This window comes from Canis lupus, chromosome 6 (genome assembly GCF_003254725.2).
Source record: "Canis lupus dingo isolate Sandy chromosome 6, ASM325472v2, whole genome shotgun sequence".
In the NCBI taxonomy this organism is placed as follows: Eukaryota; Metazoa; Chordata; class Mammalia; order Carnivora; family Canidae; genus Canis; species Canis lupus.
In genome coordinates this window covers 565,374-586,154 of record NC_064248.1, presented here as the reverse complement: position 1 = coordinate 586,154, position 20,781 = coordinate 565,374, and the positions used below count along the sequence as shown (strand labels likewise).

Below are 20,781 nucleotides of genomic sequence, written 5' to 3'. Positions count from 1 at the left end.
GGCAGAAATTATAAATAATAAATGGAAGTTTTAGAACTAAAAATCATAATGTATGAAATAAATTCACTGGCTGGGCTTATTAACAAAATGAAGATGACAGACAAAAGAGTCTGTGAATTTACAGAGAGATCAATAAAAATTATCGTTTGAACAACAAAGAGGGGGGAGGAAAAAGAGAAAAATGAAGAGAGAGGATTCAGGGAAAATGGCAGTGTGGGAAAAACCAGGACTCTGCCTCTCCACCACCTAGACAACTGCCTAGACAACTAGACCCAAATGTAAAATGCAAAACTATAAAAATTCCTAGAAGATAATACAGGAGAAAGCCTAGGTGATCTTGAGTTTGGTGATGACTTTCCAACTACACTACCAAAGGCGCAATCCATGAAAGAAACAGCTGATAAAACTGGACTTCATTAAAATTAAAAACATCTGCTCTGTGAAACACAACATCAAGAAAATGAGAAAACAAACCACAGACTGGGAGAATATATTTATGAAAGGCACAGGATAAAGGACTTTTCCAAAATATACAGTAAATTCTTAAAACAGTAAGAAAACAACTCAATTAAAAATGGCCAAAAGATCTGAATGAACACCTCATCAAAGAAGATACATAGGGGCACTTGGGGGGCTCAGTTGGTTAAGTTTCTGTGTTTGGCTCAGTTCAGGGTCCTGGGATCCAGCCCCACATAAGGCTTTCCACTCACTGGGGAGTCTGCCTATCCCTCTGCCCATCCCCCCCAACTGTACACACGCTCTCTCTAATAAAATCTTAAAATGAAATATATATGGATGGCAAAGAAGCATGTGAAAAGGAGCTCAACATTATATTTTATTAGGAAAATGCAAATTAAAACAAGATACCATTATATATTTATTAGAATGGCCAAAATCCAGAACAGTAACATCACCAAATGCTGGTGAGGACTAAAGCCAACAGAGACTCATTCATTGATGGGAGGGATGCAAAATGATACAGCCATTTTAGAAGGCTGTCTGATGGTATCTTAGAAAACTAGACATACTCTTACCATGTGATCCAGCTTCTGTACTTATTGGTATTTACCCAAAGGAACTGAAAACTTACAATGACCAAAAAAAAAAAAAAAAAAAAAAAAAAAAAAATTTCTGAGCACAGATGGTTAAATTAGGTTTTTCTGGTAACTGCCCAAACTTGGAACCACCAAGATGTTCTTTCGTGGATAATGGACAAGCTATGGTATGTTCAGACAATGGAATATTCTTTAGTGCTAAAAAGAAATGAGCTATGAAACCATAAAAAGACATGGAGGAGGCTTAAAATGCATATTACTAAGTGAAAGAAGATAATCTGAAAATGACTACATACCCTATGATTCCAACTACAAGACATTCTGAAGAAGGCAATATGGAGAGGTAAAAAGATAAATGGTTGCCAGGGGTTGTATGTGGGAGGGAAGGATGAAGAGGTGGAGCACAGAGGATTGGATTTGCAGGTCAGTGAAAACACTCTTGTGATACTGCAACAAGTGGATATACATGTTATTATACATTCTTCCAAATCCAGAGAATGTATAATGCTAAGAGTGAACCACAATGTAAACTATGGACTTTGGGTGATAATGATATGTCAATGGAGGTTCACTGACTGCAACATATTTACCAATCTGATGGGGGGATGTTAATAAAGTGGAGGCTGTGCATCTGATGGAGGGGGATATGGGAAATGTCTATATCTTCCCCTTAATTTTGCTGTTAACCTAAAAGTGATCTAAAATATAGTCTTAATTTCTTTAAAAAAGAAAAAGAACAGAGATGATTCTGGAAAAGTGGTAAAATAGGAAGCGCCAGGAATCTGCCTGTCTATCCAGATGATATCTGCACTGATGGAATCTGTCTGATGTAACTATTCTGGAATTCTGGAGCCTCTTAAAAGCTTGCAACTTCCTGGGAAAGGCTTAGAAGGTAAACTGAAATGAAATTTTGGTCAATTTAGACCATAGCACAGTATATACCAGTGCTAGGCAGCTGTACACATGTTCCTAGAGCAGCTTGTATACAGCTTCCTGAAGCCAGGGAGGGCAAAAAAGAACCTGTGCTCCAAAAGGTCTGTGCTCTCTTTAATCACTGACTGCAGCTTCTGATCAGAGGTGGCATAAGTGGAAATGCTAAATTGGAGGAAGGCCTTTCCACTTTTCTCCCAGGATAAATTCAGTATACCAAACAGCAGAATCATTCAGCAAAGGACTTGTAAAGGCTGCTGAATTTTGCCTATGGCTGTGAGATGAAATCAATTAGTGGAGGTATTATAAAATGGTACTGCCCAAAATGCCAGCCACTGACTACATATGGCTACCAACACTTAAATTTAGTTTAAGTAAAATTAAAAATGTAATTCCTCCTTAGTACAAGTCACATTTCAAATGATCAACAGCTGCATGTGGCTAGAAGCTACAGTATAAGACAGACCAGAGGAATAACATCCAGGCATGATAAAAATCTCAGCAAACTAAACTTCCTAACCTGTAAGAATCATCCATGAAAAACTTAAGCTAACATACTTACTGGTAAATTAACTGAAAGCCTTCCCCTAACATCAGGAACAAGGTAATGACATCTGCTCCTACCACTCCAACTGAACATCATATATCAAACATCATAGTCCTAGCCAGAGCATGGGACAGGGAAAAGAAATAAAGGTAAAAAGATTCGAAAAAAAATTTAACATCTGTATTCACAAATACCATGATTGTCTTCAAAGAAAAATCATAAGGAACATACTAAAAAAGTATTTTTTTACAATAGCACCAAAATTTATTAAATTTATAGAATTGTGGAGGCTGAGAAAAATTAAGGCCATTCCACCTCAAGTTTAGCATTAGCACAAGTACAGCCATCTTAGGCCCCTGGGAATAAGAGCTGAACTTTATAGGAAAAACTGCAGAATGTCCTAGGCAGGGAATCCCGTATCGGAAAGACAATAAAGCTCAGAATGCCCTCGGCAGAGAATCCCGTATCAGATCTTAAGAAACTCCCCGACCCTTTCCCCCATATTGGAATGGAAAAAATTCCTCCACCCCTTCTGAAGATCTCCTAGACCAGCCCAAAAAAACCCCAGCTGTAACCCCCTTGGGGGTCCAAGTCCCTGCTCCGCTGTATCGGGTATACTTGGACCCAAGCTCGAGCTTGTAAATAAACCCTCGTGTGTTTGCATCGGTGTCAGCTCCTTGTGGTTTCTCGGATTCGCAATCTTGGGCATAACAAGAATAAATCAATAAATCATGCAGAAGCTGCAGGCTGATCTACAAAAATAGTGATAAAAGAAATTAAAGTCCTAACGAAGTGGAGAGATACACTGTTTTCATGGATCGGAAGATTTGATATTGATAAGGTATCCATTCTCCCCAAAAACTGATCTATAGATGTAGTAAAATCCCAAATGGCAGGATCTGTTCTAGATGCTGATTAAAAAATTTATAATAGGGATCCCTGGGTGGCGCAGCGGTTTGGCGCCTGCCTTTGGCCCAGGGCGCGATCCTGGAGATCCGGGATCGAATCCCACGTCAGGCTCCCGGTGCATGGAGCCTGCTTCTCCCTCTGCCTGTGTCTCTGCCTCTCTCTCTCACTGTGTGCCTATCATGAATAAATAAAAATTAAAAAAAAAAAATTTATAATAAAGGGTGCCTGGGTGGCTCAGTCAGTTAAGCATCAGACTCCTGGGACGCCTGGATGGCTCAGTGATCAGGCGTTGCCTTTGGCTCAGGTCCTGATCCCAGGATCCAGAATCGAGTCCCGTGTCGGGCTCCTTGTGGGGAGGCTGCTACTCCCTCTGACTAGGTCTCTGCCTCTCTCACTCTGTGTCTCTCATGAAAAAATAAATAAAATCTTAAAAAAAAAAAAAAAAGGCATGTGACTCTTGTTTCGGCTCAGGTCATAATCTCAGGGTTGTGGGACTGAGTCCCATCATCAGGCTCCTTGCTAAACAGAGTCTGCTGGAAAGTCTTTCTCTCCCTCTCCTCTTCCTGTGCCCCTGCTCACTCTTGCTCTCTAAAATAAATAAATAAATAAATCTTTTTAATAATGTATATAAAAAGGCAAAAGGAACTGGAAAAGTCAAAACAATTTTGAAAAAGAACAAAGTTGAAGAACTTACACAATTTGATTTCACACCTACTACAAAGCCGCAGTGATCAAGACAATGTAGTACAGGGAGAAAAAGACACACTGATCAAAGGAACAGAATGTAGAATGAAGTAACAGAATCAACAGATTTCTTATAAAACTGCAAAGGCAATTCAAGAAAGAGAGGATGGTCTTTTCAACAAATGGTACTGAAACACTTTGAAATCTATACACATGCTGAATCTCAACCCATATCTCACAACATACCTTCAAAATCAACTCTAAATGGATTATTTCTAGAAGAAAATATACGAGAAAAATCTTTATTAACTTTGGATATGGCCGAATCTTTACACAAAGGGTCAAAGGCAGGATGCATAAGAGAAAAAAGAAAAGATAAATTTGACTCCATTAAAACCTTCTGCTCTGAGAAAGTGTTAAGAGAATGAAGACAGTGGCAAGCGGGTGGTTTAGTGGTTGGGCGTCTGCCTTTAGCTCAGGTCTCAGGTCATGATCTTGGGGTCCTGGGAAAGAGCCCAGCGCTGGGCTTCCTGCTCAGTGAGGAGTCTATTTCTCCCTCTCCCCCACCCCCTCAAATAAATAAAAATCTTAAAAAAAGAGAATGAAAAAACAAACCACAAACTGGAGAAAAAACATCTACAAATTACATACTAAACCAAGGACTTACATCCAGAATATACAAAGAATTCTTAAAATTATGCAAAAAAAAAAAAAAATAGGCAAAGGCAAATCAAATTTAAATTTAAAAATGTAAAAAAAAGTTGCAAAAAAATTAGTAGGCAAAATATTTAAAGACACTCCATCCAAGAAGATAAAGAAATAAGAACAAAAAAATGCTCATTATTAACCACAATGAGGGGTGCATGGGTGGTTCAGTCAATTAAGCATCTTTTTTTTTTTAAGATTTTATTTATTTATTCATGAGACACACACATATGGAGAGAGGCAGAGACACAGGCAGAGGGAGAAGCAGGCTCCATGCAAGGAGCCGGATGTGGGACCTGATCCTGGGACTGCGGGATCACACCCTGAGCCAAAGGCAGACGCCCAACCACTGAGCCACCCAGGAGTTCCAAGCATCTGACTCTTAATTTTGGCTCAGGTTGTGATGTCACCAATCAGGAGATTGAGTAGTCAAATTCATACAAACAGAAAATAGAATGGTGGCTGTCAGGGGCTGGGATGAGGGGGAAATGGGATTGGTTTAATTGCTAGTTTCAGTTTTGCCAGATTAAACACTTCTGGGTATTAGTTGTACAGCATGTGAATATATTTAACACTAATGAATTATACACTTAGAAGTGGTTAAGATAAAATTTACCACAAGTAAAAAATATAAAGTGTATATATATATATATATATATACACACATATGTAAACACACATTTGAAAGATGTTTGCCTTCAGAGTTCATCTGGACAAGAGAGGCAAGAGAAGTACACTTAGTTTACTCATAGTGTATCAGTTCTGTGTCTGAAATAACACCAATGTTTCCTTCAAAAGAAAATTATTAATTATCCTGAATGAATGACTGAAGCTTTTGGGATTTATCAGCTCTGGTATTAATTCTATTTTTTTTCTGGTATTAATTCTAAAAGAGAGCCAGTGCTGTTCTTATGTAAACTCTTAATCTAATTCTTTTTTTTTTTTTTTTTAAGATTTTATTTATTTATTTGACAGAGATAGAGAGCACACAAGCAGGGGGAAGGGCAGAGGGAGAAGCAGACTCCCTGCTCAGTGGGGCTCGATGCCAGGACCCTGGGATTATGACCTGAACCAAAGGCAGACACTTAACTGACTGAGCCACCCAGGTGTCCCTCTAATTATTAATGATGTTTTTAATTCCTACAATCTTAACTTTTTCAAGAAAATCACTAGGAAAAGTAATCGAGCTCTAAAAGAGAAAACAGTATTATCAAGCCATTTTTGCCCCAAGTAAACACAAATGTCAAATGACTTAACTAGCCAACTTTATAAAAACACTTTAGTTTATGAACCCCATTTTCAGCAAATTTGGCACTCATGCTGTAAATGGTTATGGGGTAGGTCAGAGAACTAGGACTAAAACAAAACAAAACAAAACAAAAAAAAGAGATTTTGAGATTTAAAAATCCCATTAGGAATGCCTGGGTGGCTCAGCAGTTGAGTGTCTGCTTCAGCAGGGCATGATCCCGGGTCCAGAGATCGTGTCCCACATCGGGCTCTCTGCGAGGAGCCTGCTTCTCTCTCTATGTCTCTGCCTCTCTCTGTGTGTGTCTCTCATGAATAAATAAATAAAATCTTAAAAAAAGAAAAACCCCATTAAATTCTGTTTCTGGCTCTAGGAGGATCCTCATGTCTGAGTCTCAGTTCTCTTGTCCACGATACCATGATCCTACTTTAAAAGAGCACTGTGTGTCAATTATAATTCAAAATTCAACTAAATAGAAACATAGCACTCCTGAGGATGGTTTTCATATAGTGTCATTTTCATTATGTGTCACATATTTTTCTGACTAAAAATAATTTTTACTACAGTGATTTAAAGGGGCACATTCATCCCCGTTTATAGCAGTCCATGATAGCCAAAATATGGAAAGAGCCCAGATGTCCACTGACAGATGAATGGATAAAGATCTGTGTACACACACACACACACATACAGGAGTATTACACAGCCATCAAAAGGAATGAAATCTTGCCATGTGCAACGACATGGATGGAACTAGAGGGTATTATGCTAATGCTAAGTGACATAAATCATATGATTTCACTCTTGTGTGGAATTTAAGAAACAAAACAGATGAACATAAGGGCAAGGGAAGGAAAAATAAAGATAAAAACAGAGGGGGAAGCAGATGGTAACAGACTCTTAACTCTAGAAAACAAATGGAGAGTGATTGGAGGGAAGGTGGGTAGGGAGATGGGGTGACTGGGTGATGGGCATTAAGGAGAGCACATGATGTAATGAGCACTGGGTATTATATGCAACTGATGAATCACTGAATTCTGCCCCTGAAACTAATAATACACTGTACATTAACTACACTGAATTTAAATTAAAAATTAAAAAAATAATTTTTACTTACTTGGTCAACTTGTGGCTTTTCATTGCTGTGAGAAATTCTCTGACAATCTCAGGAGTCTGGTGCCTGCATGGTGTTTTTGATATATATTTTAATGTCTACCCCCCCCAAAAAAAAGAAAAAACAAGCATAAGATAAACAAAACTTGAATGAGAAAAAGGGAAGACAATGGCTATAACTTAGTATTCTAAAATTTTATTTCAAAATCTATAAAGGGGTGTCTGGGTGGCTCAGTCAGTTGAGCATCTGACTCTTGATTCCAGCTCAGGCCATGATCTCAGGGTCATGGAACTGAGCCCCACATCAGGCTCTCTGCATGGAGCCTGTTTCTCCCTCTGCCTATATCCCTGCCTCTCTCTCTCTGTCTCTCATGAATAATAAATAAAATCTTAAAAAAAAAAAAAAAAAGCAAGCTTTTCTGATCTTTTTTTCTTTTTTTTTAAAGTTTTTATTTATTTATGATAGTCTCACACACACACACACACACACACACACACACACACAGAGAGAGAGAGAGAGAGAGAGGCAGAGACATAGGCAGAGGGAGAAGCAGGCTCCATGCACCGGGAGCCCGACATGGGATCCGATCCCGGGTCTCCAGGATCGCGCCCTGGGCCAAAGGCAGGCGCTAAACCGCTGCGCCACCCAGGGATCCCAAGCTTTTCTGATCTTAAAAAAAACACTCAAGCTGACAATTGTGTTATATTTCAGACAATTTTTTAAAAGACAGGGAACCCAAAGAATAGTCACAAGTCCATATGGATATAAGTAAATAAATAAAAGGATGAGAAGGATCAAGTGTTTTCTTACAGAAGAATGTGGAAGGAATGAGGGAAATCAATCAATCTTAGGCAACTGAACCACAGTAATAATTACTGCAGGAAAGACATACTAATGAGTACTAAAATTAATGGGCAAAAGCTTTAAGTAGAATATATTATGCATAGCCTCAAAGCATCTTCCCCAAAATATCTATTAATTACTGTGATGGACTGATTGATTGATTCTTGGGTGATGGTTTTAATATATGTCCTCAGGGGTACCCGGGTGGCTCAGTGTGGTTGAATGTCTGCCTTTGGCACAGGTCGTGATCCTGGGGTCTTGGGATTGAGTTCTACATCAGGCTCCCTGCAGGGAGCTTGCTTCTTTTTTTTTTATTTTTTTTTTTATTTTTTTATTTATTATTTATGATAGTCACACACAGAGAGAGAGAGAGAGAGAGAGAGAGAGAGGCAGAGACACAGGCAGAGGGAGAAGCAGGCTCCATGCACCGGGAGCCCGACGTGGGATTCGATCCCGGGTCTCCAGGATCGCGCCCTGGGCCAAAGGCAGGCGCCAAACCGCTGGCGCCACCCAGGGATCCCAGGGAGCTTGCTTCTCCCTCTGCCTTTGTCTCTGCCTCTCTCATGAATAAATAAAATTTTTTTAAAAAGTCCTCAGATTTTTTGATATCCTTCCTTCAGGAGATGAAGGAGTCCTTTGAATGGACTGGACTTGACAATTCCTTTCTAACTAATACAAAGTGGAAGTGGAAAACCAGTAACTTTACAGCAGAGAGGCCAGATACCACCTTAAGCAAGTAATCAGAGTGAACAGCATCAGTAAGACACTGATATCATATACCCTGTACTACACAATGACAAGGATACATCCTTTCTGTAGCATTCCTTCCCAAAAGCCTAACTTCAGTCTGGTCATGAGAAAACATTAAAACAAAACAAAACAAAACAACCAAAACTGAGGGACATTCTACAAAATACTTGACTATTACTCTTCAGAAGTGTCAAGGTAATGCATGGAAGATGAGAAAAGCCTAAAGACCTGCTAGAGATAAGAGGATATTAAGGAGCCAGCCATGGTAACTGAATAAAACACCCTGTACCCTTGAACAGAAAAAGGGCATAGAAACTGAGAAAATCTGAATAAACTCTTTCTGTAATTGCTTAGTTTTGATAATTGTGCCATGTTTATGGGAGACGGTAACATCAGGGAAAACTAAGAGAAGGGGAAAGTGTTAGAATTCAGGGCAGTCTTTTGACTATTCCTTCTAACTTTAACATTAGCTAACCCTCACCATTGGATAAACTCCCTCCACTTGTATAAACAGAATAAAAACTGGGTTACAGTAAAACCACTCAAATCAAGTAAGAGGTAGTCATGATTTGGTGGCTAGTCATCTGCAGAATAAGCCAACCTCAGTGGTAGTTGGGTAGCCTCTCCAGTAGCATAGGCTTACTTCATAGGTGATAGTATTCAAGTTCTGTTGCCCAGAACTGTGTTTGTTCTTTCCACTTTCTTTCCTTTGCTCTTTCAGATCAGTCAGTAACTGGAACACCTAAGGAAGTAATAAAATATTTTTATGAATAAATTTGATAAATCTTTTTCAAGGTCAATGATTTTGAAGGATAACTAGTATAGTACCTCTTTTCTTTCACAAACCCTCTCCCTTACTCTTGCATTAGAGCAAATATTAGTCTGAGATGCAGCTGACATTTTAAAAATTCTTTTTATCTAAGTTGATAATCCAAATCCATTAGTTTACTGAAAATATTTCAAATGTTTCCTTATCAATATATCTCCCCTGATCTCAAACATATATTGAGGGTTTTTTTTAAAGATTTTATTTATTTATTCATGAGAGACACAGAGACATAGGCAGAGGGAGAAGCAGGCTCCCCATGGGGATCCCAATGCAGGACTTGATCCCAGGATGCCAAGATCACTCCCTGAGCCAAAGGCAGATGCTCAACCACTGAGCAACCCAGTCATCCCATATATTGAGTATTTGAAAGTAAATCTTCCTAAAATATGATCATCTCAATAGAGGTAGACAGAATTTTCCAAAATTCAACACCCATTTATGATAAAAACTCTCAACAAACTGGGTTTAGAGGGAACATACCTCAATGTGTAAAGGCCATATATGATAAGTCCTCAGCTAACATCATACTGAACAGTGAAAAGCTGAAAGCTCTTCCATAAGATAAGAAACAAGAGGGACATCTGGTTGGCTCAGTGGTTGAGCATCTGCCTTTGGCTCGGGGAGTGATCCCCGTCCCAGGATCGAGTCCCATATCAAGTTCCCTGCGAGGAGCCGGCTTCTCCCTCTGTGTCTCTGTCTCTCTCTCATGAATAAATAAATAAATCTTAAAAAAATTTAAAAAAAAGAAAGAAACAGTTCCAAAACACATGTTTCTATCCCATGAAGGAATATCAAATGAAGATCTAAAATATCTAGGATTTGGGGAAGATTGCCTACTATAAACTAAAGTCTTCCCAGCTTTCCTGAATTACTATGTATAATTTACCAAGCTTATAATTCCAAAGTCCACCAGATGGTGTCATCTGTCCTATTTTAAAGTGGAAAATCCAATGAATTCAGTCATTTTAACTAAAATTAATTCAATAATCTTCAGAAGCAAAGGGCAAACTATCAGAGAGGAAAATCCAATAGTTTACTTCAAAGCTATTTACCTCATAGTTACTGAGCAGCGCAGAATTGGCATCCTTCCTGCAAAATAAAGGAAATATTCATCAGTCTGGGCTCCCATTCCTTTGTTGAAATTAAATATCTGTAAAATACTTCCCGTATCAAGATTCAGTAAACAAGGGACATCTGGGTGGCTCAGGGGTTAAGTGCCTGCCTTCGGCTCAGGTCATGATCCTGGAGTCCCAGAATTGAGTCCTACATTGGGCTCCCTGCATGGAGCCTGCTTCTCCCTCTGCCTAAGTCTCTGCCCCTCTCTGTGTCTCTCATGAATAAGTAAAATCTTAAAACAAAACAAAACACACAAAAAAAACAAGTTCAGGAATTTAGGGACTACAACCTAAAACTGAGAAATGTCCTAAGTCCTATTTGTTTAGCTGGCAACAGACAATTTCAGAGCAACCTTCCCTCTTCACAGCCATAGTATATCACACATTCATTACTAAGTAGGTGAACAAAATACTATATACTCATCCTTAGTCTAGATAGGCAGAAGTCAGGTCAGTCATCTGGGAGAAGTTACTTACAGGAAGAACATGGGGCAAAACCAGACGGTAAGGAAGGGGTGTCACTAAACAGCGAGGGTGCTAGAATTAACTGGAGAAACAGTGCAGTCTTATCCCACAGCCATGTCCTTGCCCCAGTACTATCTGCCTCCCATCAGTTATTAACATCTTGGGCAGGCAAGTCATCCTGCTAAATCACCAGAAATGGGATCATTAAGACCACAACAGGGAATTCCAGCAACATCAGGAATCCTACTAGATATCCACAAAGGTGTTCATCTTCTATATCAATTCAACAGATAAAGTTCACGTGTCAAGCAGCGGTCAAAACGTGGTACCCCTGCAATGAAGGCAAAAATGTCATCTTTCATGTATGAGTGAGCATAGCAATGTGACTTGTATTAAAGTATAATCAAGCCCCTCTACAATACTACATAAGTATTTTTAATAGAGCAGTATAGTGTGATAATTAAGAGTTATGAAATCAGACAAATCTGGGTTCATATTCTAGCTCTGCCACTTATAAGGTACAGGAGTCCTGGTGAGTTTATTAAGCCCCCCTAAGCTTCTCCATTCAAAACAAAAAATGGGGATAAAACAGCACCTAGACATGTAGCCTGGATTCTCAACCCAGCTCCACCAAACATTAGGGCTCTGTGAATTTAGGCAAGTTACTTAGCCTTTCTGCTCTTAAATTTCCTCATCCATAAAATGACAAAGTAAGATCTAAGATTACTTACAGGATTTTTAAAAAAGATTTTACTTATTTATTCATGAAAGACACACACAGAGAGGCAGAGACATAGGCAGAAGGAGAAGCAGGCTCCACGCAAGGAGCCCAATGTGGAACTCGATCCCGGGGCCCCAGGATCATGCCCTGAACCGAAGGCAGACACTCAACCACTGAGCCACCCAGGCGTCCCATATTTACAGGATCAAACTAAAAGATGTAAAGTACTAGAACACAGTAAGTACTCAATAAACACCATTTATTATTACTATCTGTGTTATTACCATAACTTCTTCCTACCTCATAAAGCTGTTATGAGGATGAAACAAGACAACAAATTTTAAGTGTAGCATTGTTCTTGGTACTTATTAAGATCTACCTTAATGGAGGAGGCCATTATTCATTAAAGATACCACCTCACTGAATTCTCATTAAAAAAAACCCTGTGGGGGATTCCTGGGTGGCTCAGTGGTTTGGCGCCTGCCTTTGGCCCAGGGCGCGATCCTCGAGTCCCGGGATCGAGTCCCGCATTGGGCTCCCTGCATGGAGTCTACTTCTCCCTCTACCTACGTCTCTGCCTGTCTCTCTCGCTCTCTCTCTCTCATGAATAAATAAATAAAATCTTAAAAAAAAAAAAAAAAACCCTGTGAAGTAGGAACTATTATGATTTCGTCTTTATAAATGATAAAACTGAGGCTCAGAGATTTAAAAATTTGCTTAGAGTCACACAGTAAGAAGCCTCACTGAAGCAGAAGATAACTACGGAACTGTGAAAAATGAGACTAGATTGGACAAATGGAAAGTGGTAATGCAGATTTCCAAAAATTTAGGAAGCCCTCTGGACTTGACACAATGTGTAATAAGACTACTGTATGTTCCTAAACCAGGAGCAGGACTATATGATGAAGATGCTGACACAAAATTTCAAAAACATGGGCCAAATACATGGGTGACTTTCCTAAGCAATCAATAAAGCAAAAAAAAGCAAGTGGTTAACACAAGGATCTGACCTAGGCCTTTGGTCTGCAGCACAGTGATGTCAGCACTCTAATCAAATCAACATGTGAAGCTTACCAAATGCTATTAGACATTCAACAAATAGCTAGGATTTCACAAGTGTTGCTTTGCCCAAATAACCACAATTGCATACAGGTCAGGGAACATCATATTTAAAAGGAAGCTAACACAGGAAGGACAATGCATAATTAGTATAATTACTGTATATGATATGGTTCATTTAAAATTGAAAAGGACAAATCAAACCACATGTCATCTTTGCCTACTTAATTAGGAAGTCAGTCCACAAGGCTTCTTCCTATCTTTGCTTAAAATTGAGTTAAAACTCCCTGTGTGCCCTAAAATACAATGTAACTAAGAGATCCCTTCCCTGAGCAGACTGGAAAAATAATACAAATGTTATTTTCCCTCAAAGCTAAGAGATCCATCCCAGGTGCCATTGTTACAACTTCATTTCCAGATCTGTCATGGAGAATACTCTATGCCTTGGGAAAATTTGTCCTTGGCTATTCCAAGTTATTGCCCCACTGCCCAAGCCAATACTGTTAATGCAAGAATCCAAAGAGCATCATCTATCTTTACTAGAAGCAATATACAAAGATGAAACACTTTGGGTTTACTGAACCTGTGTTTTGGGTCCAGGAGAACAATGGATGCTTAAACAAGTATCACATCTTGCAGATTCTGGCTGGCAGAAGCTGGTTTATTCTTTTATAGGATAGTTTTTTTTTTGTTTGTTTGTTTTTTTACTCAGTAAATACTAATGGAATAAGTCCCAAAATATGCCAGACTTTCCTTTATTTAATAAAATGTCAATAGAAATAAGATCTACCTTTTATGAAATGAACTATGCTCATTTCAGTTTCTAAATGAACTGTGCATATGGAGAAACATTTTTAAGACAGCTTTTATCCTACTATAACCACCACTAAGTGACAGGTTGCTGGGAATAGGATATGGTAAGATTGCACAGGCACCAACTTAATCAAGTGATCTCATTTAACAGCACTGATGATGATGTGATGCAGTAAGACACATCCCTTAGAGCAATCCTATTAAAGAATGTCTAATTTGAATCTAGCCAGGAGGATATAACCAGACAAATCAAAGTTTAGATTCTTCAACTATCAATGTCATTTGCAACAATGTCAATGTCAAAAAACAGGCTAGGAATCTGAGTAAAAGAGATAAAGAACTATGACAATAAAAGTTGTAGGACTAAAAATGTATGATTCTTGGATGGATCCTGAATCAGTGGTTAAAAAAAATCTAGCAAAAACGACACTTCAATTGGAGAAATTTTGTATTTTAATAATATTGGTACCTCATTGCTAAATTCTCTGGGTGTGACAATGGTATTGCAGTTAAATAGAATATATTTTTAAGACTAGGTAAAATGACATGGTATCTACAACTCTGAAATGAAATGATTCAATAGTGTATGGAGAGAGGATGTATACATGTTTAAGATGAGGCAAGCATATCAAAATGTTAACAAATGGTGACTCTAACTAGAGGGTATAAAGGAACTTGTGCTCTTTTTGCAGCTGTTCTAAAGGTTTGTAATTTTTCAAGTTAAAAAGTTGATCTCTTTCTGTCTCTATGAATAATAAATAAAATCTTTAAAAAAATAAAAATAAAAACAAAAAATAAAAAATAAAAAGTTGAGAAAGGGGATCCCTGGGTGGCTCAGCAGTTTTGCGCCTGCCTTTGGCCCAGGGCGTGATCCTGGAGTCCCGGGATCGAGTCCCGCGTCGGGTTCCTGGCATGGAGCCTGCTTCTCCCTCTGCCTCTCTCTATGTCTATCATAAATGAATAAAAATAAATCTTAAAAATATTAAAATAAATAAAAAGTTGAGAAAAATGGAAATGTAAAACTAAAGAATTCCATAAGGTTAAAATAAGACATCTGAATAACTTATAATTGAAGACATAAAGTACAATTTCCTTCAGTGTTTTTCTTTAGCATGAGTATAATCTGTCAATTACATATTTATAAGCTGTTGTTCCTACTGAGCAGGAATTGTCTGCTCTATATATAGTTTGCACTTCGGTATCATGTAACACATTCACAAGCATTTAAACTTCTACAAACTGTCTACCTACACAGATCTTCATATTCTCCTATAGGACTCAGAATAGTACTGATTTTAATTACAGGGTTTTTTTTGTTTTTTTTTTTAATTTATGATAGTCACACAGAGAGAGAGAGACAGAGAGGCAGAGACACAGGCAGAGGGAGAAGCAGGCTCCATGCAGGGAGCCCAACGTGGGATTCGATCCTGGGTCTCCAGGATCACGCCCTGGGCCAAAGGCAGGCGCTAAACTGCTGCACCACCCAGGGATCCCCAATTACAGGTGTGTTTTTTTTTTTTTAATTTTTTTTTAAATTTATGATAGTCATACAGAGAGAGAGAGAGAGAGAGAGAGAGAGGCAGAGACACAGGCAGAGAGAGAAGCAGGCTCCATGCACTGGGAGCCCGACGTGGGATTCGATCCCGGGTCTCCAGGATCGCGCCCTGGGCCAAAGGCAGGCGCCAAACCGCTGCGCCACCCAGGGATCCCCCCAATTACAGGTGTTTAAAGCAAATATTCCAAGTGATGTTTAAAGATGTTTAAATCTTGGGTAGCCCCGGTGGCTCAGCGGTTTAGTGTCACCTTCGGCCCAGGGCATGATCCTGGAGACCTGGGATCGAGTCCCACGTCGGGCTCCCTGCATGAAGCCTGCTTCTCCCTCTGCCTGTGCCTCTGCCTCTCTCTCTCTCTCATGAATAAATAAAATCTTAAAAAAAAAAAAAGATGTTTAAATCTATATTTACACGTAGACAGTCACTTAATTTCCTTAAGTAATGAATTGACTGAAGTTGACTTGCTATTTGAAATACAACCTGTGAATTTTGCTCAACTTGCTGAGTCAATTTAATGGATGTAAACAACTACTTTGGAAAACTGAATTCTGAATAAACAGAACAAAATGATCTACTGGCTGATTTTCTTTAGAAACACATATACACATGCAAACAGCACCTTTTAATTGCAACACAATTAGCTTACGTGTGCAATGACGAACAGAACTGCTCAAATTCTATGTTCAACCTATATTATTGATTCAAGTCATGTTCTGCAAAACTAATAAACTCCAGTACAAGAAAACTGGGCAGATTTCAAAGTCAATAAACGTAATCTGTAGCATTCTCCTAGGAGCTAGCAAACAAGTATCCTCTCTCCAGTCCTGTTACCCAACTGTTTATAGGACCTATTAGCTAACTTTAAATCCTAGTATTTCTCGCTGTAAAATGAAGGAAATTCTGACAAGATTTCAATAAAATGATACAGAACATAAATAATCCTTTCTCCCTAATTATGTATCTTAAGTTCAAGAATTAAAGAGTAGGGATGCCTGGGTGGCTCAGTGGTTGAGCATCTGCCTTTGGTTCAGGGTGTGATCCCAGGGTCCTGGGATCGAGTCCTGCATCAGGCTCCCCGCAGGGAGCCTGCTTCTCCCTCTGCTTATGTCTCTGCCTCTCTCACGAATAAATAAAATCTTAAAAATAAATAAAAGAGTAAAACACAGGGGTGCATGGGGGGCCCAGTCAGGTAAGCATCTGACTCCTGGTTTCAGCTCAGGTCATAATCTCAAAATCCTGGGACTGAACTCCATGCCAGGCTCCGAGTTCAGCATGGAGTATGCTGGAGATTCTCTCCTCTTTCAACCCTTCCCCTCTGCTTGCATATGCACATAATCTCTCTAAAATAAATAAATAAAAAATTTTAAAAGAAAAGAGTGAATGAAAGCTTTCCAGGTATATAAATAATCCTAAAACATTAGACAAAGTTAGCCAAATAGCAAATACCTTATATGTAAACAAATACCTAATTTTCCTATATCTTGTATCCTTTTGCCTGAGGAAAATTTCCAAATGACAGTCAAAAAGTTATTTTTTAAAATTCTATCACTTAATGAAATGAAGTATAAATATTCCTCACCTTTAAAAAATTTCTAGTATATTTGTATATGTATTATTCACTCAACAGGTATTTACTCAGTGACTGAAGAAAAAAAGCAGTAAAAACTCAAAAGAAGTTTTCCTTTCATGCTTCCTCCTCCCAGGTCCTAGGAATGCCTGAAAGAGCATTGTTTGTCCTCTCAGAGAAACAGGGTTCTGCTGAAGATCCTCAGGACCACACTGCCAAGGATCACATCTCATTTTGGAGGCCAGTAAGGAACTAGAAGTTAGGCCTCCAGACCTTTCCATTCCAGGGGTCCTTCCACTCTCAAATGACATTCCTAAAGAAAGCTCACTTTCCCATAAACTGCTAGCAGCAAAATTCTTGATTTTTTAAAAAAGATTTTATTTATTTATTCACAAGAGACACAGAGAGAGGCAGAGACATAGGCAGAGGGAGAAGCAGGCTCCATGCAGGAAGCCCGATGTGGGACTTGATCCCAGTACCCTGGGATCATGCCCTGAGCCAAAGGCAGATCTCAACCAATGAGCCACCCAGGCGTCCCTCTTTAATAAGTCACCAACTCCTTGGAAGAATGGACAGGTTGCTACAGAAGAAAAAACTCTTGATTCAAATAATTTTACTTAGGAAAATCAGAAAATCTACATGCCCAGCAATTAGTAAACTAGCTAATTCAATTATATTAATTTTTAGTTAATTTGTTAAATTAATGAAGTATTGTTATATTATTTCAACAACCCTCTGCTGAATTCCTAATGTGTGCCAAATGCAGTGCTAAATACTAGGTGAAAAGACAGCAGTCCTTGCCTTCATGGAACTTTCTCATGAGCGAGACAAGAGGGAGACAAGGCACTAAACAAGTAAATATACATCTATTATTACAACTTTAATTATTCAAAGGAAAAATAAATTATACTAAGAGATAAGAGGAGGACTCTTTTTGGACTGACTGAAATGGAAAAGCAACACTCAACCTGAGCTATCAAAAAGATAAAGAGGGAGCAGGACTGAGAAAAGTATACCAGGCAGAGGGAACAGCAATGCAAAGGTCCTGAAGACCTTGGAAGATTACAGAAACTACTTGACTGCCAGTGTTTGGGAGGTGGGAATTGTAACATGAGAGAGGGTTGGTGAGTAGATGAGGTTATATAGAATCATGTAGGTTCAAGTAAGTAATGTGGATTTCCTTTTAGTAGAACAGAAAGTCAATGAAGGGTTTTATACAGGGGGTGAGTTATCCAATTAATATTTTAAGATCATTCCAGCTGCTGACTGGAAACAGAATGGAGGGAGGACCAGAGTGGAAGCCAAAGGCTACTGCTTAATTTGGACCAGAGATGACAGACTACAGAGTTAGCAATGGAGATAATGAAAAATAGCTGTACACAAAATATATTGAAGGTGGAAATGACATGACTGGCTGATGGACTGGATTTAGAGATAAGGAAGGAGAGCTAGATTTTTGGACTAAGCAATTGGATGGATGATGAGAGAGAAGGGCTACACTTTTGGGAGTTATCAGCATAACTGATATCTCAGTAAAATGGGTAAAATGACCATGGGAGAGGGTGTGGACAGAAAGGGTCCCAAGACTGAGCCCTAGGACACCTCAACATTTAGAAGCCAAGCAAGGGAGGAGAGGAGGGGCAAACCAGGAAAGGAGACTGAGAAATAGTCCTTGACGTAGAGGAAAATGCAGACAGCGTGTCACAAAGCCAAAAGACCTTCTAGAGTTTTTTGTTTTAAGCAGAGTTGACACCTGAGTTTCTGTATCAACTGTTGCTGAGATCAAGAACATTGAGGCCAGAAAATCAACCTTTGAATTTGACAAGTCAGAGGGCTCAGGTAATCACAAAAATCCATTTCTGTAGACTAGTGAGGATGAAAGCTTATGGCTTTTCGGCCTTTTGGCTACGAGCAAGTGAGGATGAAAGCCCAACAGAATGATTGAGACTGAGGGGATAAACAACACTTCCAAGCAGTTTTGTTGTGAGAGGAAGCAGAAATGGAGCAGTAAGTGGACATGAGTGTGGGGACAAGGGAGTTTTTAAGATGTATAAATTAAAGCAGAATCGTATAATGATAGGAAATGCTTTTGTAAAGAGGAAAAATGGGTAATAATAACAGCTTGGGCTAGAGTAATAAATACATCTAAATGTTTTTAAAGTCGTGGATTAAACCCCATTAATGGACTACAAAATAATTTAGTGGGTCAGCATTCTTTTTTAATAAGAGACAATATGAGTATACTGCAATACACTATATTTTACAATATAGTAAAAGTATTGTTTCATGATGTTTTCGTTTCAGTTACATATATATACATTGTGTGTCTTTAAAATCTGAAAAATAACAGACCATTAAAGAGGCAAGAGAACACAAAAGAAAATGTGAGTAACCAACGTCGATGAGAACACAATACAGGTACGCCTGCAAGTTAACGTCGGCTACATAAAACCCACACGCGGGGGATCCCTGGGTGGCTCAGCAGTTTAGCGCCGCCTTCTGCCCAGGGTGTGATCCTGGAGACCCCGGATCGAATCCCACGTCGGGCTCCCGGTGCATGGAGCCTGCTTCTCCCTCCTCCTGTGTCTCTGCCTCTCTCTCTCTCTCTCTCTATCATAAATAAAAAAATCTTAAAAAAAAAAAAAAACAACCCACACGCGGAGCAGCTGAAAAAGTTCCATCCGCACGTGGTACTAAGCAAACATCACAGACACGGGCTGTTTCTGTTTCTGCGGTCCCCGTCCCGCCTCAAGCACCTCCTTCTTCCCAGAAAACCTGGCCCTGCCCTAGCAAGGCGAACTGCTCAACAAACTCGGACAGCACCTCTTCCCCAAGGTAGGCCAAGCTCTACCCCAGCACGTATCCATCTCTTCTGCAAGTAATTCCAGGGCAGACTCGGGGCTTAACACTTTCGAGGTCCCCGCTGGGACGCCGGGTGACGTCCCCACGGCGACCCAGGGCACGCTAGGAGATGAGGGTGGGGGGAGCAGGCACACCGCAAGGCCGCCAGGTCTCGTCGCATTGGGCCCCGGGCCGCAGGCACTGGGCGGGAGTAGGGACGAAGGTCTCGAGCGAGCAGAGCGAGGGTCCCCTTCTTCCCCGCGTCCCGCCCCAAGCCTGTCCCCCAAGCCTGTGTAAGGTGCCGCCCCGTGCCCCCGTGCCCCGTCCCCTCGGCCCAGCCGTCCCCAGCCGTGTGCGTCTACGCAAAGCCAGGAACGCGCCGCGGACGACTTACACTTCCATGTCGACCCCGCGTCGTCGCCTCCGGCCGCCAGCACTCCCGCAGCCTCGTACCACGCCGCCGCAGCCGACGCGGCTTCCTGGGCCAGCGGTGCGCAGCCCGCCGCCGAGTCCGCGCAGCGCGGGGCACGCCGGGATCGCCGCGGGGCACGCCGGGATCGACGCCGGGCACGCCGGGATCGCCGCGGGGCACGCCGGGATCGACGCCGGGCACGCCGGGATCGCCGCGCTGCACGCCGGGAGCCGGGGGGCCTCCGCCGGGGTGGGCCGCTCCGTGCGCGGCGCTTTGCCGCGCTTAGGGCTGTTAAAGTGGGGCGGGCAGGGCTTGGCTCCGTCTTCGGGTCTAGGTGATACAAAGCATAAACAGAGAGACTATGGGGTTAGCAGGCCTGAGTGGCGTGCGAACCCCAGAAGTCGGGGAGGCGGCTCGGTTCCGGGTCTGGGTGTTGGCTGCGCCTGCGTTCCGAGCCTGAAAGGTCGGCGGGGAGTACACGTCTGCGCGCTGTCTTGTGTTGTGCTTGGATAAAACGTGCCAAGGAGTGAGAAAGCCCGGCCGCCCAGGCGCCCCCCTCCCGGTCCGCGTTCCTGCTGGAGAGTTATTTGGCAAACAAAGATACAAAAAGTCCTAGGGACAAG

At 40.7% G+C, this 20,781-nt stretch overlaps 1 protein-coding gene across 3 annotated transcripts in view; it reads right to left on the bottom strand.

Annotated features, from left to right (window-relative positions):
• LOC112646087 (CGRP receptor component) overlaps positions 1 to 20,367 on the bottom strand; it is a 36,934-nt gene extending 16,567 nt beyond the window's left edge. Inside the window, exons 1-4 of one of the 3 annotated variants that reach the window (XM_049110779.1) lie at positions 20,141 to 20,367; positions 10,665 to 10,701; positions 9,385 to 9,525; positions 7,194 to 7,288 (exon numbers count right to left, since the gene is read on the bottom strand). In XM_049110779.1, coding sequence (XP_048966736.1) covers positions 7,194 to 7,288; positions 9,385 to 9,525; positions 10,665 to 10,701; positions 20,141 to 20,148 — 281 coding nt within the window. In that variant the 5' untranslated portion in view covers positions 20,149 to 20,367. Of the gene's footprint in view, positions 1 to 7,193; positions 7,289 to 9,384; positions 9,526 to 10,664; positions 10,702 to 11,439; positions 11,524 to 20,140 lie in introns of all 3 variants that reach the window. The other 2 variants (XM_025425724.3, XM_049110781.1) reach the window with 2 other exon arrangements.
• Positions 20,368 to 20,781: the final 414 nt, after the last annotated feature.